General features: G+C 58.4%; 2 protein-coding genes across 2 annotated transcripts; one reads left to right on the plus strand and one right to left on the minus strand.

Annotated features, from left to right (window-relative positions):
* Nucleotides 1–1742: 1742 nt before the first annotated feature.
* NCLIV_052470 (hypothetical protein) lies at nt 1743–7308 on the minus strand (the record flags this gene model as incomplete). The annotated part of the gene is made up of 4 exons (XM_003884800.1): nt 1743–2470; nt 2906–4415; nt 4963–5036; nt 5436–7308. The coding sequence occupies 4 exons, from the start codon at nt 7306–7308 to the stop codon at nt 1743–1745; spliced, it is 4185 nt and encodes a 1394-aa protein (XP_003884849.1).
* A 2362-nt stretch (nt 7309–9670) lies between these two features.
* NCLIV_052480 (Protein arginine methyltransferase 5, related) lies at nt 9671–12631 on the plus strand (the record flags this gene model as incomplete). Its single annotated transcript, XM_003884801.1, has 1 exon — nt 9671–12631. The coding sequence occupies one exon, from the start codon at nt 9671–9673 to the stop codon at nt 12629–12631; it is 2961 nt and encodes a 986-aa protein (XP_003884850.1).
* Between the last annotated feature and the right edge of the window lie 2101 nt (nt 12632–14732).

A 14732-nucleotide genomic window follows, 5' to 3' on the forward strand; every position in this document is an offset into this window, starting at 1 on the left:
TTCTCATGAGAAGGGGTCGCGGGTGCCACACTTTGCAGTAGGAGGTAAGCGCTGTGATGGTACGAAATGTCGTCCTCCCTTGTATACCTGAAGGGTCCAGCAGTCTTACTGTACAAAACGAGGGTGAACCAGATACCTGTGTTGCAGCATGGGGGTGGTCGTCAGCACTTGCGATGCAACCGCGCATGATGCATGAGCCGCACGTTCCACTAGAAACCACACCATCCTGGCTTCAACTAGGTCCCAGCCATCCCTGTACCATCTCAATATACGACAGAATCACAATACTACATCCGTTTTTTTTGTATCACGGATGTGTACGAACCGACTTTTTGACAAGGAGACATGTGCCATAACTTTTATGGCCTGTTGAGTTTCCAGAGGGGTTGGTAACATATCGGTCTCGACAACGGTAGAATGAAACCAGATGCGGCCGGACAGTGCTGCCTGTAAGAGGGTCATTCAGCTGCGGGGGGCACTGGCCTGCCGAACAAATAATCCTTTTTCTAGTTTTGCCACCCTGGCTGTGTACCGGCGTCTAAAAGACGCAACAAGCGGAACTCACATCGACTGGAACTCGTTCCGTGATTGTTGCAACTGGACAGCTTTGTTTAGCGGTACGACGTTCAAGAAGACCTGTTTCACCTTGAGGTGTTCCTTGTCAACGCTCACCATCCTTAACTGATCTTCCTCTCTTCATTGCCCAAGTTGAGCGGTGAAGTGAAGCGGGAGAGAAAACAGCCGATGGACAACTCCAAAGAATCTGTTTTTAAATGACGATTGTGGCTGAGATTTCCTCGACCATACGCTGTTTCATCGAACCCCCTATTTAAATTTAAGCTTATCGACAGGGAACGAGGCGATAAGCCACAAACACAGCTTTGACGAGGAACTCTCGATCGTCTCTAAGACGTTTACATACAGATAATCTTCCCACGCGCGTATTTTCAAAGCCCTGACGCACACGAAGAGGGTGCCCAACACTGGCAGCATCTTCTCAATCGCACAACTGGTGTCCCTGTGATCTACAGGTATGGTGCCAGGAAACCAGAAAACCGAAACTTTCTAATGTAAGACTAGCATGGTCTTAGCTCAACACGGGATAGAACTTGCCGGACAACCGGTAGAGAAGCGCAGAAAGGACAAACGAGACGGGTACAACTCTGAAGAACGGACAAGCTTTCTGCTGCTAACAGGGTCCGTGACAGTTTCGGTAGGAAAATAGTGAACCTCAGCAAATCCTTCACTCTTCCCCTCCTCCGGTCTCGCGATGTACGCAGATCAGCTAGAAACATCTAGTCGACTTGGCACCGCTTTTCGTGCTTCACCGATCTGCGTTAGCACCGGCTCTCTTGTGTCCGTTTGCCAGTGTGACGCGTGCTTCACCCGAAAACCCACCCACGTTCCTCGTTGTCTCCCCAAAACAACATCGGCGTAGCTGGTATTCGAAGACCATGATTTCGGAAGAAAACGCCATCAAGCCGCAATGGGTCCTCTCGCGTATCAGTACAAGGAGCATGCGCATCGCGTCAGAAGGGGAAAACTAAGAAAATCACTCGAAAAGCAGAATGACCATTTGTCTTCCCAACCGCGGTTCACACTTTTCTCTGGAGTCCTGTCCTCTGGTGCTGGGCAACGAGGAGACCAATGAGTACGACCACCGCGCAGCTCAAGAGGACTCTTGACACAGCAGTCTAATAGTACACCCGCGAACGCATCCCTCAGTTCTCCCCACAAGGGCTCTACTTGTTGCCTACACCAATGACTCGGTCAGCATCTTTTTCTTTCCTTTCCCCAGTATTCTTCGTCGCGAAATAACGCGTGATATGCGTCTGCCCCTCCAGCATAGTTACTTCGTTCTTCTTTCCCTTCTGAGACCTTTTTCTCTGCACAGGACATGATGATCTTCCTTGCTCTTTGCTCCCTTGCTTTCCACAAACTGGGAAGTTTGTCACTCCCTGATTTTCCTCTTGCACATCTTGTCGATCCATCACCTTCGTTATCGTCTTTGTACGTGCCCGCTGGCCCTCCTTTTCCGCTCCATCCCCACCTGTAATCTCTGCGCCCTCTTCGCTTGTTTTCGCCGTCACGACCCCCTCACAATCAGACAGTTCCGGCGAAATGTGTGCTTTCGTTTGCACGTCTTTCTGTTCGTCTCGGCTCACATCACTCCGAGCCCTGCCGAACAGGGGACCGCCGAGGTCGGAGGACGGACACCGGGATGCCGACGACGAATTCGAAGACACAAAACGAGGCATATCCGCTCGACTCGCGTTCTTTTTGAACATAATCGAAGTCAAGGACGTACTCGCCTTTTCAGTTACGTCGACGGAACGTGCGTGAGGAGAATGAGCAATCGTGCTGCGACGAAGAGACGTGTGGTGTACAGACACCTCAACTGCGTTAGACGGATTGCGTTTGGGACCCTCTTTATACGAGGGCTTTAGCCGTTCCTTGGACAAGGCAGCATCTGCGCAAGAAGAAAACTTTCGCGATGTGTCACACGCATCAGCTGGGGAGCGGACCACTCCCGTCTGCTCATCCTCCGGTTTCGTCTCGGTGTTTCCCCCCCCGCGGTGCGAACTGCTCTCTTGCGAAGAGAGAAATCCAGCAAACCGTCTTCTACCGGAAGACAGCAATTGACTGCTTGGCTTCACTGCAGCAGAGCTGGCGCTATGATACTCTGAACGTGGTGTGTCCCGGACACCGGAGCCGGGAACGCAGTCGCCTCCCCGGCTGGGGGCAAAGTACGGTTCCCTTCTCTGACTCTTTAGCGCCGTGGTATGCGTGGACAGAGACGGAGAAAAGACAGAGGCGCAGAGAGACGAGGGCGGGAGAGAAGCCGGCGACGAGAAGACAGAAGAGGAAAGACAAGAGGAAGCAGACGGCCCAGACGGGGCGTTACCTCGGAGCCTAGACGACGGACGAAATGCGGACGAAAGAAAAGAGTCGCCTATGAAGGGCGTCACCTGGGACGGGGCCTCCGTTGCCTTTCCCGGCTCGCCACCGGGCACGACGTGCGCGGGAACCCAGTGCCGGTGACAATCCCGCTTCTTGCTGAGACGCTCCTGAAGACGCTGCTGTTCCTGTTGGAGGGCTACAACCTCGTCGAACTCCTCCAGCGCCCTCTTGTTCTCCTCGTCGGCTTCTTCTTGCTCCCGCAGCGCCGTCTCGCGCTCTGCGCAACCCAGAGGCGTCGCGTCACAGTCAGCCAGAAAGGGGCAACTGCGGCACTTCCACTTCTCCGAGTCCTGGACCGCCTCTGCAGATCGCAGGCCTCGCCACCAGCTCGTGAGGTCCCGGAGCGAGAACTCGACGGAGGCGGCGTGGTACGGGATCTTCTCTCTGGCGAATTCTTCCCCTTCGCACTCGTACACGACGTGGACATCTTTCCAGAGAGGAGGGAGTCGCCGGAATTCTTCTTGCAGACTTGCGAGAAGCATCTCGAGTAGCAGGTACGGCCCTGCCGGTTTCTTCTCCCCTTCGTTCTCTCCTTCCCCACCCTTCACCTCCGGCGGACTGAACTGTTCGTCGACTCTGTTCTGACTGCCTGTGTCCCCGCCATTCCACAGCCTCTCCGCGGGGGCTTCCTCTTGGTCGTTCCAGCTGTCAGAGCGCGTGGGCTCTGGGGTCTTCAGAACACCGGCTGCTTCGGCGCATGCGAGCAGCACGGGATGTGTGAGGCGCGAGTGACGGTCGAGTTTGAAGGCAGAGAAAAAGAGGTCCAGAGTAAGCGGTTGCCGTCGGAGCCGGTCCACCAGATGCCAGTAGATCTGCAGCTGAAGGGCCGAGGTCTGTTTCTGGGCGAGGCACGGGGTCTTCTTCACGCTCCGAGTTTTGTTGTCGCTGAGGAGCGTGAAGAAGGCTCCCCGCTGCCTCGGTCTTGCCGCATCAGCCGGTGCTTCGTCTCCACCTCCCAGAGGGGCCGAAAGCGCCTGCAGTCTCTCTTCTTCCCACGGACAAACGAACGCGACGGCCTTGGTCGGCCGAGCCCTGCCGCCACGTTCCCCGTCGCGCGCTCTCTTCCACCCGTCGCCACCGTGGAGATTCTCCTTCGTTTCAGTTTCCTCACCCTCTTCATCGTGTTTCGGCTGTCCTTTCTCTTCGTCCAAAGCCAGCAGCCTTTCCCAGTCCGGAAGCGCCAGGTCGACGGGGTTCTGCAGAGCGCCGAATCCACCCCCAGGGGGAATCAACTGCCAGGCCGGACGCGGCCCCCGCGAAGAACTCCCCGCGCCGGAGAGAGAGGAGGCGGAACCCGAGGAAGAAGACTCGACGACGCCAATGCGCAACTCGTCGATGACGCCACGGGCCATCAGACCCGCAACGGGACCAAAGACCCAGAGCTCTCGACAGACGCCTCGCGTTTGGAGCTGTTGCAGCTGCTGAATGGAATTGAGGAGTTTAAAGGCCATTGCCTGAGAGGGAAAAAGACAAGACGCGCAAGTTCGCCCCTTCCGCTGAGTGTCCCTTCGCCCTGCTTCCTGTTGCTTATTTCTGGCTCCACGTGCAAAACAGGGCATCTCTCTGCTTTGGCGCCTCCAACGCGCAGGCACACCGCTGGGGTGTCTCAGAGAGGCGCCGGGTACGGGCGAACAGCGGACGCAAACGGAGAACAGGAAGCCCGCTGTGGCGCAGGAGGGAAAAAAGGGGAAGAAATGCACCACAGCGACAAGCGTTTTCGCGTGTAAAGACGCAAAAACAGAGGATCCCCGAACAGAGACAGACAGGTTCAGAGGGGAGTGTCTGACGCAGGGGGGCTAGTGGCGACAACGAACGGGCTCAAAACGGAAACGAGGAGGCGCTTTCTTTCGCTTCCGGTCTCTGCGCAACTTGCAACGGGAAAAAAAGAGGGCCAAGCGAACCCGAAAAACGCCATGGAAGCAGTGAACATTCGTGGTTTCGAAAGATGACTCTAAACCACCTAAACGACAAGCGGGGCCAGACGACGGGAAGCAAACGAACCTCTTCCTCTGTCTCGACGACAATCTCTTCCATCTGATAATGGTGAAGCTCCAACGCCAGATGCCGTACGCTGCCTGTGCGCAAAGAATCCGAGAAAGAAGGTGGAAAGACGAAAGAGCTAAACACGATTGTGGACACGTGCCTGGAGAGGCTCTTTGGTCCTGCGTTGCCTACACACGTCCATACACCACACGTCATATATATATATATATATATATGTAGATAGATAGATACATGAATTGGTACATTCACTGGCAACCACTTGTTGCATGCTTCGATGTACTGATGCATAGATGCATACATCGATATACACAGAGATACGTATACGGAGCTACGTAGGTGCCTAGATATGCCTGCATGCTGACACCTGGGCACGCGCATGTGCATGTCTCGAGGGTGGAGGGCCACATCTCGACGACACGCAGGGTTCTGCATGCGCCAGAACGCGAGTATTCCGGGTCTTGTTTGTTCACCTTTTTTCATGGCGATCGTCTCTCTCCGAATGCCTGTCTGCAGAGTGAACTGGAGTTGCCGTTCACACCAGAGTTGCGCGGAGAAGTCTGTGACAGAGGGGAGGTGTTTCGATTTCAGGGGATTCCAGGCCTCATCCTTTTCTGCGAGGTCTTCCCCTTCGTTCGCCTTTCGGTCCCGAGTTGCGTCGCTCCGCTGGGACGCAGCAGCGCCTCTTTCCGCCTCTCCACATGCGCTGCCTGGCGCACTACCCGACCCGCCGTCGCGTGCTGTCTCCCCGCCTGGCGCCCAAGGCGCCCGTGGACACGCTTCTCCACCTTTGGGCCCATCGAGCCACTCCGCAATGTCTTCGATGTCGGTCGTTGAAGGGCGACAAGATCGTGGAGCGGATGCGGCCTGCGACGGGAGCGCGTCCGCTTCGCAGCGCCGCTGCTCTCCACTGTCTCGACAGCCTTCAACCTTCTCCGAGTCTGTCGTCGCTGGTCCTGCCGTCTCTCCAGCTTCTTTGCCTTCTTTCCACTCCCTGCTGGGTTCGTTCTCTCGACCGATTGCGTTTCCGACCGAAGCGTCTTCCTTTGCGCGGCCCGCGTCTTCCCTCTCCTTTTCTGCTCGAGCGTCTTTGCCGGAGTTTGCCTGCTTCAGCCGCTGCGCCTCCACACGGTGGCGGGGCCGTGCTGCGACGAGGAGCACTCGCCCTGTCTCCTGCGCTGTCGCGCGCCGCCGCAGAAATTCCTCCACGTCGAGGGCGGGCGGCGAGGCGTCAGACGCCGAGGCGGGCGTGCTGTAGGAAGGCGAAGGCGACAAAGAAGAAGCAGGAAGAGAGGAGGGTGGAGAGGAAGACTCGGCAGACGACCAAGGAAGAGAGGACGGAAGAGAGCTCGATGGACCGGCCGAGCGAGAGGAAGAAGGAACTGACACTGAAGAACAAACAGGCGAGGGAGTGGGGCAAGACCGGCTTCTGTGAGAAGACTCTGGGAGACAAGAGGCAGGCGGCTGAGAGGCGGGAAGGTCGACAGGTGCACGCCCAAGGAGAAGTGAGGTTGGGCCCCCGAGGGCGGGAACATCTGGAGAGCGGCAAGGAGGGCCCGAAGTCTCTTGCGAATGAGACACGTCGTGCGCCTGAGTTGGCCGCCGACCTTTCTCACTTTCGCCTCTCTCCTGCCTTGGTTGTGTTTCTCTCGCCGTTTCTCTTTCGCGCGTCTGGTCTCTCTCGCTCGCTTCTCTCTGAGGATTTGCCACAGAAGCCCTCCCTTTCAAAGGCTCTGCACCACCGCCGCGCTGCTCCACGTCTCCTCCGGTCTTCCATACTTCTCTGCCGAGACTGGGCGTCCGGCACGGGCCGGCAGTTATTTGGTCCAGGCCGGTTTTTCTAGCGAAAAGGTTCTCCTTGTCAGGTGCCGAATCGTTTCGGTCTCCATCGGTTCCTTTTCTGTCTCCGTCGGTTCCCTTCCTGCCTCCTGTGTCTCCCTTCGGGGGCGCCTCACCCAATAATCGAGGACGGACACCGGAGGGGCCCGCGGACCCACCGGAGGCAATCTTTTCACTGGTATCTTTGAAGAGACGAAAGGAATCGTGCGTCGGGTCGAACGCACTCTTCTCCGGAGAGAGATCGCCTGGCCCTGGAGACGACTCGCCAAGGCTTTCTCTGGAGGAAAGAACCTGAGTTGGCGGGAAAGCAAGAGAATCATCAGTGTCTTCTCGCTCTCCGCTGCTTCGCTCTTCCTCTCTGCCTTCTCTTTCTTCTGGGGATTTGCCTTCTGAGTCCTGAGAGACAGGCAACCGGCTGCGGGCTCGACAGCCAGGTGCGGGTGTGGGCACATCCTGCTCACGCGGTCTCTTTTTGAGAGAAGCGAGAGCAGGCTGTGGCGACTGCATTCTTGGGGTTTTAGAGACGGCGTCAGTTTCCGGAGACACGAAACCGAGCGGTCCCGTCCCCTTCCAGGGCTGTACATACACGCCGGCTGAACTCCGGAAAGCAAAGGGAAAGAGCGAGGGGATACAACGCGCGCTGTAGGCTCGGCCAGGACATGCAAAGTGGCGCATATCTTTTTTCTCCTCTTGTACTCTCCCAGTTCTTTCTTGTCAGGAATCCTTTCCCGCGTCTCGCGTCACTGCTCCTGAGGGTAGCCACACGTGCACGGCTAACCAGTTTTTTCTGCCCCGCGTTGCTCGCGTTTCGACCGGCCTCCCGTAACTGCGGTGCGGACGTTCCTCCGAAGGAACAAGGAGAGTTTTCCTTCCTCGCCGCCGAGGGGGTGGAGCCGAGGAGCCCGAGGTGTCTGGACACAGCGGCGGGCCCCCGCCAACGGCGTTTCCGCCAGAGGATCCTTCGAGGCTTTCCCGTTTCCCTCTTCTTTGCCAGTTGCGCCACAGGGAAGGGTTTTGTCTGTTTTGTGGAAAACACTTGGCACACCGAAGCAAGTACCCGAACACATTCGCAGAGAGTCGAAGACCGCGACTTCTCCGCCTGGCCGGCGAGTGACGCAGAGGAGTGTGGACGGAAACAGAGGAAAAGGAGGAGTCGGGAAGAGGTGAGGGGGAAAGGCAGACGTCGAGGGAAGCCACAGCCGAATTCAGAGTTCCTAGGTGGATCGTGTTCTACCCAGAATGCAACGAGAATTTTGCAAATGACAAGTCCGGCAATAAGGGGGGGTCGGCAAGACAAACGCATCCCGCACACAGCGGCGCTGTATAGGTACAGCGTGCACGGTTGATCGTGGAGAGACGCCGTGCGTTCGCCTTCCTGGACTTCCAGGAAGAAAACAGAGTCTTGAACGGAGTCTGCCTCCGCCAGAGACAAGGATAAAGGCGCGTTTTGCACGGCTCGCCTGCTGGCACAGCCTCGGACTACGAGGATTGCAGGGCTCGACCGGCCGCCTTCAAAAGAATGGCAACTCGCAAAAAGTCAGGCTCTCATGCTCGGGGCAACCCGAATTTCACTGGGTTCTCCATGCAGGCGTTCGACAAGAATCGAGAGAGCTCCTGTCGAAAAATCCACAGGAAAAGCAGGCACGCGCACACACTCCCTGGCGCTCCGCCGCGCCCGGATTTTCGGTGTACGTACACCTTGTCTTGTCCCAGATGCAGGCGCGCACTCGCCCAGCGTTGCCAGTTCTTTCCGTTGTTGTCAGGCTCAAAGCTGCATCGAGAAACAGCGACCGCAAGCTTGCTTTCCCCCTTTCCTCTGCAGCGGCTTGCCCGCTTTTCCGTCTCCTTTTTCACCCGCGAGCCGTGCTGACCACAAAGCTGCCTAGGCAGCCCGGAGTCGAGCACGCTCATTTGCCCAGCCGCCGTTTTTGCGTGGCACGCCCCTGCATGCTTGCCTCGCGCACATGCGCGCTGTTCCCGTCTCCCCATCCGCGTGCTGGCATGAAGAATGGCGGAACTCGTCGGCAAGTTCAAGCGGCCGCGAATGCAAGAAGCATTTGTTGAGGCTCTGTCCCGGACGTTTCCCCGTAGGTGTATATTTTCCTCTCTTCTTTTCCTCTTGTCTTCTCCGCCCTTTCCGTCCTCCTTCCAGCGGACCTCCCCACAAAGAGCCCTCTTGCGCTTTTCAGTCTCGACTTTGCTGCACTGGAATTTTTCCTCTCTGCCTCCTGCGTCGCCGTAGTGAGGTTCGTCCTCTGGAGCCACTCTGGGTATCAAGAAAGAGAGATTCAGAGCGGTCTGTTTCTCGCCAACGAAGGACGCCTGCTTTACCGCCGCAATCCTGAGAGACAAGAGAAACACCGCGACTCAGCGTGGGTTTGGCAAACGCGGTTTGCTCCTTGCTTGAGGCCAAACGTTTCGTCGTTCTGTCGAGGATCGTTTTTGCTACCGCGAGCTCAGTTCTTTCCACGGGGACGCATTCATCACAGGCTTCGTGGATCTCTTTTGTCTCCCCTGCTCCGATCCCGCGTCCGTGTCTCTGCTCTCGTCTCTCTCTCGTGCCTGTGTCCGTCCACTCCGTTCTCGTCCTTTTTTCGGTTTGTCCTCCTTTCTCGTTTCCTCTTCTCCCTCTCTCCTCTCGATAGGTTGTATCTCCTCCTTTTCCTGCTCTGGTCTGTCGCCGCTTGCTCTCCAGCACGGCCCGGCGCCTTGTTCCAGTTCCCTGTTTTTCGTCTCAGGTAACCGAGAAGAATCGGCGTTTTTCCTCGTTTCTCCCTAACGCTCCTTCTCCTCCTTCTCCTCCTTCTCCTTGCTCTTTTTTCTCGTCCGTCCTTCGTTCGTGCTTCTCTCCCGTTTTGCCTCAGCCACCATGCCGCTGCATCCCCCCTCCAACTCGTGCCTGACAGGCCCAGTCTACTTCGGGGTCGGCCTTCCCCACGCGGCTGTACGTACACCGTCCGCGCTGCACACTCATCTGCAGACGGTGCGGAGCAACTTGCAGTGCGACTTTGTGGTCATTCCGACGGCAGCCTTCTCTCCCGACTTTCCCACGTCCCCCGCTCCTGCGCCTTCTTCCCCTTCTTCCTCGCCGTCGTCTGCTTCGCAGGTTCCTGCCGTCCGCGCGTCGATTCCCCTGGACCACTTGCCAGTGTACGCTGCTCATCCAGAGAAGAAGGCAGAGATCCTCTCTGCTTCCCTCGACTCCTTTTCGTCCTGTTCCTTCCGCGGCGTCGACGGCGGTCTCGTGGACTTGCCTGTCTCCATCCCCTTCACGCCGAGCACCGGCTCCGACTTGGCCCTCGACTCGCAGACCTGGGCCTCGTCCATCGTGTGCGAACTGTCTCCGTGGATCTCCCCCGACCGCTGTCTCCGACCTCCGAGCCCCTCCATTGCTTCCTCCTCTCCCTCGTCTTCGTCTCCTCCCGCCGCGTCTTCTCCAGACGCCTCTGACTCACCCGCAACCGAGTTGCTCGTGTCCTTTCCTGAATCGTCTTCTCTCCGCTCCCGGGTGTCTCCGCAGTTCTCCCACTGGTCGTTCCACGTGGCCGCGTGGCAGCGCGAAATGCAGTGGGCGACGCACGTCGGTGCGTACGCCGTGATTGCGCCTGTGCCGATCCCCGGCGAGGCTCCTGTCGAGTACGCGAGACAGCTCAGAGCGGCGCTCGGCCAGCTGCAGCCGCCGTCGGTCTGGGTGCGTCTCCCGCTCGTCTACCCGCGCGACGGAGTCGAGGCCTCGGAGGCGCAGCCCGCGTCTGTCTATGACGACCCGTGGCAGCAGTGGCGGTTGATTCGAGCCTTCATCGGCCACCACGCCGCTCTTGGTCTGTGTCTCGAGGTCACCGCCGACTTGCCGAGCGACGAGGAACTTGATCGCTGGTTCGCCGAGCCCATTCGCGCCGTCCTCGTCTCGCCTGCAATCTTCACGTGCGCAGCGACGCTCGGGGCAGACATCCACGACGAGGACGAAAACGGGGTCGGCAAGGCCGATGGCGGTGAACCCGCCGAGGCGTCGAAGCGGAGTCGGAAACCTGGGAAGCGTTCCGGATCAACTCCTGGGGGCGTCGGGCCGCGCGAAGGGTTGTCTGTGGCGCTTAGCCCCCGGCACTTTGCCTTTCTCTCTCGGTGTGCAGAGCACCGCGTGAAGATCATTCTTCGCCACGAAGAGGACGCGTGCGCGGAAGCAGCGGACGTGGGAGCCCTCGACCTGGCCAGCGCCGACGCCTTTCCTTCCCTGCAAGCTTCCACGTCGCCGGGCGACACTGTGGTCTCGGCGTCTCCCCAGGCGAACTTCTCCGTGATGGATCTGCAGCCGTACCTTTCGTACATTGTCGCGCGCTTCCTCCAGCTCCCGACGCTCTCGCCGGCGGCGCTCTTTTCCGCGCCCTACCGCGACGTGCTGCAGTCGCCCATGCAGCCGCTCGCCGACAATCTGAGCACGATGAACTATGAAGTCTTTGAGAAAGACCCAGTGAAGTACGTCCGCTACCGCCAGGCCACGCTCCGGCGTCTCCGCGAAATCTGGGGCCCTGAGACGCGTGCGTGCGAAGAGACAGCGGAGACACCCGCGAAGGGGACGAGCCCGAGCGGGGCGCACGCGACGGCGGGGAAGGGCGAGCGGGCGTCTCGGCGCGCAAAGGCGAAGAAGACCTCGCGACGGGGTCGCGGCTCCGCGGAGACAGACAGCGACTTCGGCGACTCGTGGAGCGAGGACGACGACGCGACTCCCTCAGTCGCTCGGCCTGCCGCGTACGCCTGGTGTCTCGGCGGCGAGGATTGTCCTGCGCACCGACACCTTCCCGAGGTCTTCGCCGACGGCCGCCTCGGGCGCCTGGTGATCATGGTTGTGGGGGCGGGGCGCGGACCTCTGGTGCAGGCGGCGCTGGACGCGCTGCGCGAGGCGGAGATTCCGCTCTGCCGCGTGCACATCTACGCCGTGGAGAAGAACAGCAACGCGATCATCACGCTCCGTTCGCGGCAGGCGACCGATCCGTGCGAGGGCTGGCGGGCCGTGCGCGTGATCGAATCCGACATGCGCGAAGTCGGGCTCGTGACCGAGAAGGCCGACATCCTGATTTCGGAACTCCTCGGCAGCTTCGGAGACAACGAGTTGTCCGTCGAGTGTCTCCACGGCGCGCAGCTAAAGCTGCTGAAGCGCGGAGGCGTCTCCATTCCGACCGCGTACGTCTCGAGCGTCGAGCCCGTCAGCTCGCCGCGGCTCTGGACTGCGATTGAGAGCTACGGAGACGCGAAACACTTTGAGTCGCCGTACGTCGTGGACCTCTTCGCGGTGTACAGAGCCGGCGTCGAAGGCCCACTCGAGTGCTTCCACTTCCGACACCCAGAGCCCCTCCTGCCGTTCGCCGGCGAGGAAGGGGACACGCGGACCTCCGGCGCGGGCGGCGCGGCTGAGACGGGAGACAGGGAGACACCTGGCGAGGCCGCGAAGGGCCCGAAGAAGGCCTTCGGGGAGCGCCCTGCGTCCCCGACGTCGCAGCAGCTGACCACGTGGCGTCACAGGCGCACGCGCCTCGCGTGGCACATGAAGGCAGACGCGCTGATTCACGGCCTTGCAGGCTACTTCCACTGCTGTCTGTACAAAGACGTGTACATCTCCATCGATCCGCGGTCGTTCTCCGAGGGTATGTTCAGCTGGTTCCCGCTCTTCCTCCCGTTCCGCGTGCCGGTGTACGTCCAGCGCGGCGAAGAACTCGAAGTGTACCTCGCGCGCGAAGGCGACGGACACCGCGTCTGGTACGAATGGGCCTCCGTCAAGCCTCACAGCAGCGAAATCTACAACCACCTAGGGAAGCACTACTTCATCGGAAAGTAGACCACGCGCGCGATGCACGCGCAGAGAGACCGAGCCGCAAGACGCCCCGAGACGCCCCGAGAAAAGCCCGACCCGGCCAAAGGGAACGGAGAGAGGGGCGAGAAAGGAAAGGAGGGAAGGGAAGCAGCGGCAGCGACGAAAGACAGGGAAGAAAACAGAGCGTGGATCTCGAAGCAGAGAGCCACAAAAAAGAAGCGGGAGACCCCGAACGACGGTGTCGACCGACCCAGAGAGAGTGTCGGGCTGGGCGTCGCACTTGGCACGGCAGAGCGGCGGCAACGCTTATTTTCCTTGTGCCTGTTGATGGGAAAGGAGACGCAAGGCTTGGCTGTTTTATGTCTCCCAGAGCGTGCAGCGTTGAGTCCACGTGTGCGGCGTCTGCTCTGCCGCGATCAAGTTTCCAGTGCGAAACCATTTTCTCTTTTTCCTGCTTCCGACTGCTGGACTCGAGCAGTCGGAAGAACAAACTGGCGAATACGCCTGAGACCGGAGGCTCGCCTGCGCGCTTCCGCACCGAGATGCGCAGTGCCAAAAGGCGCTCGTTAGAGAACCGACTGCCTCCCACGTCTTGCAGTCCCCCACACGCACGCGGTCTCGAATGTAGAGGTAGGAAAAAATACTTTGAAAGAAAAGGCCGTTAAAGATCTACTTTGAAAGAGCAGGCAGTTAAAGATCTACTTTGAAAGACAGGCAGTAGAAGATCTCCTTTGAAAGACAGGCAGTAGAAGATCTACTTTGAAAGACAGGCCGTTAAAGATCTACTGTGAAAGACAGGCCGTTAAAGATCTACTTTGAAAGAAAAGGCCGGTAAGGAACTACTTTAGAGGTCTACAAGCACACATTTTGGGCGGAGATACTCTCACGCCTGTCGCTTTCTTTCTACGCGGGGTAGTTGATTGCGACATCGGTAACGCGCAAACGGAGACGGTCGTCTTTCCTTTGTTTCCGGGATAGCTGACGCGCTGCGCTGTCGCTGAGGCATTGCAGGAAGTTTTGTCTTCACTCTCTTGCCTGTGGCGAGCCCAAAAGAAGCCCGTGAAGGGAACCTCTCGGAGACACAAGCCTCGCGAGAGGCACTTAGCGCTCGAGTGCTTCTTAGGTTCAGTGCCTGGCGGGCGAAAACTCGGAAGTGAAGAGATATCTCACGGAAGGGCAATCTTTATAGAGTGTATATGAATCGAAAGCAAAAGGTTACCTGTCAGGTAGAACAGCAAGCGAGATGTCCTTTCACGTGGACAGGAGACCCACGGCCTCCTGTCGACTCGAAAAAGAAACACTGCCTCGTGCCGTGAAGGCCCGACGCACCCAGGAGACGGTCGCGTGGAGAGAACGCGGTACTGAGTTCAGCCCTGTATTATTTAATTCAGTTAAGCAATGTTAGGTTTGATACCCTGGACCAACGGAAGGCATGAACAGACCGGCGAGGGAATGCCTTGCATGCAAGGTGCACACAAGCACACAAAGCGGAACAGAGAACAGAGTCTTTCTCTCACGTGTTCTTTGTCTCCAACCCCACAAACGAAGCACATCCTCTACTGAGACAGACGAGAGGCACGGCGAGGCGGGCGGTGCCCGATGAGAAAAAGAATCGGGGCGTTTCCACCGCTGCATTCCCCAGAGGTGATTGATCTCACCTCGTGTTGCTGACTCCACACACGCACAGACGGGCGAGAGAGAGCCTCTTGGCCACGAAACGTGCACGGTGACGAGACCGCAAAAAGAGAACTGTGAGAAAAAGCCGCGCGAGAGGGGGGGGAACGACACGGAGATGGAGTAAGTACAGACAGCAGCAAAAGATACACCAGCGACCCAGGGGTTTTCCCGTCTCTTGACACGCCGCGTCCCGATGAAGAAACGGACCAGTCGAGGGCGAAACGCCAAACTATACAAGTGCCTCACGCCCAGTCTCGGAGCGAGGCGAACGCGGTCAAAGCCTGCCTTTCTGTTTCGCTGTACAAGCAAAGAAAGTGCGAAAAGAGGAGAGCGAAGCACGCACAGCTGGTCCTGCTGCTTGACCCTGCCCCGGCACGTTTCTCACAAAACCGAGACAGACCCCATGCTCTCTCCGTGAATGCATACGCTCCGAAAATGTCACTCACGC

This window comes from Neospora caninum, chromosome X (assembly GCF_000208865.1).
Source record: "Neospora caninum Liverpool complete genome, chromosome X".
NCBI lineage: Eukaryota > Apicomplexa > Conoidasida > Eucoccidiorida > Sarcocystidae > Neospora > Neospora caninum.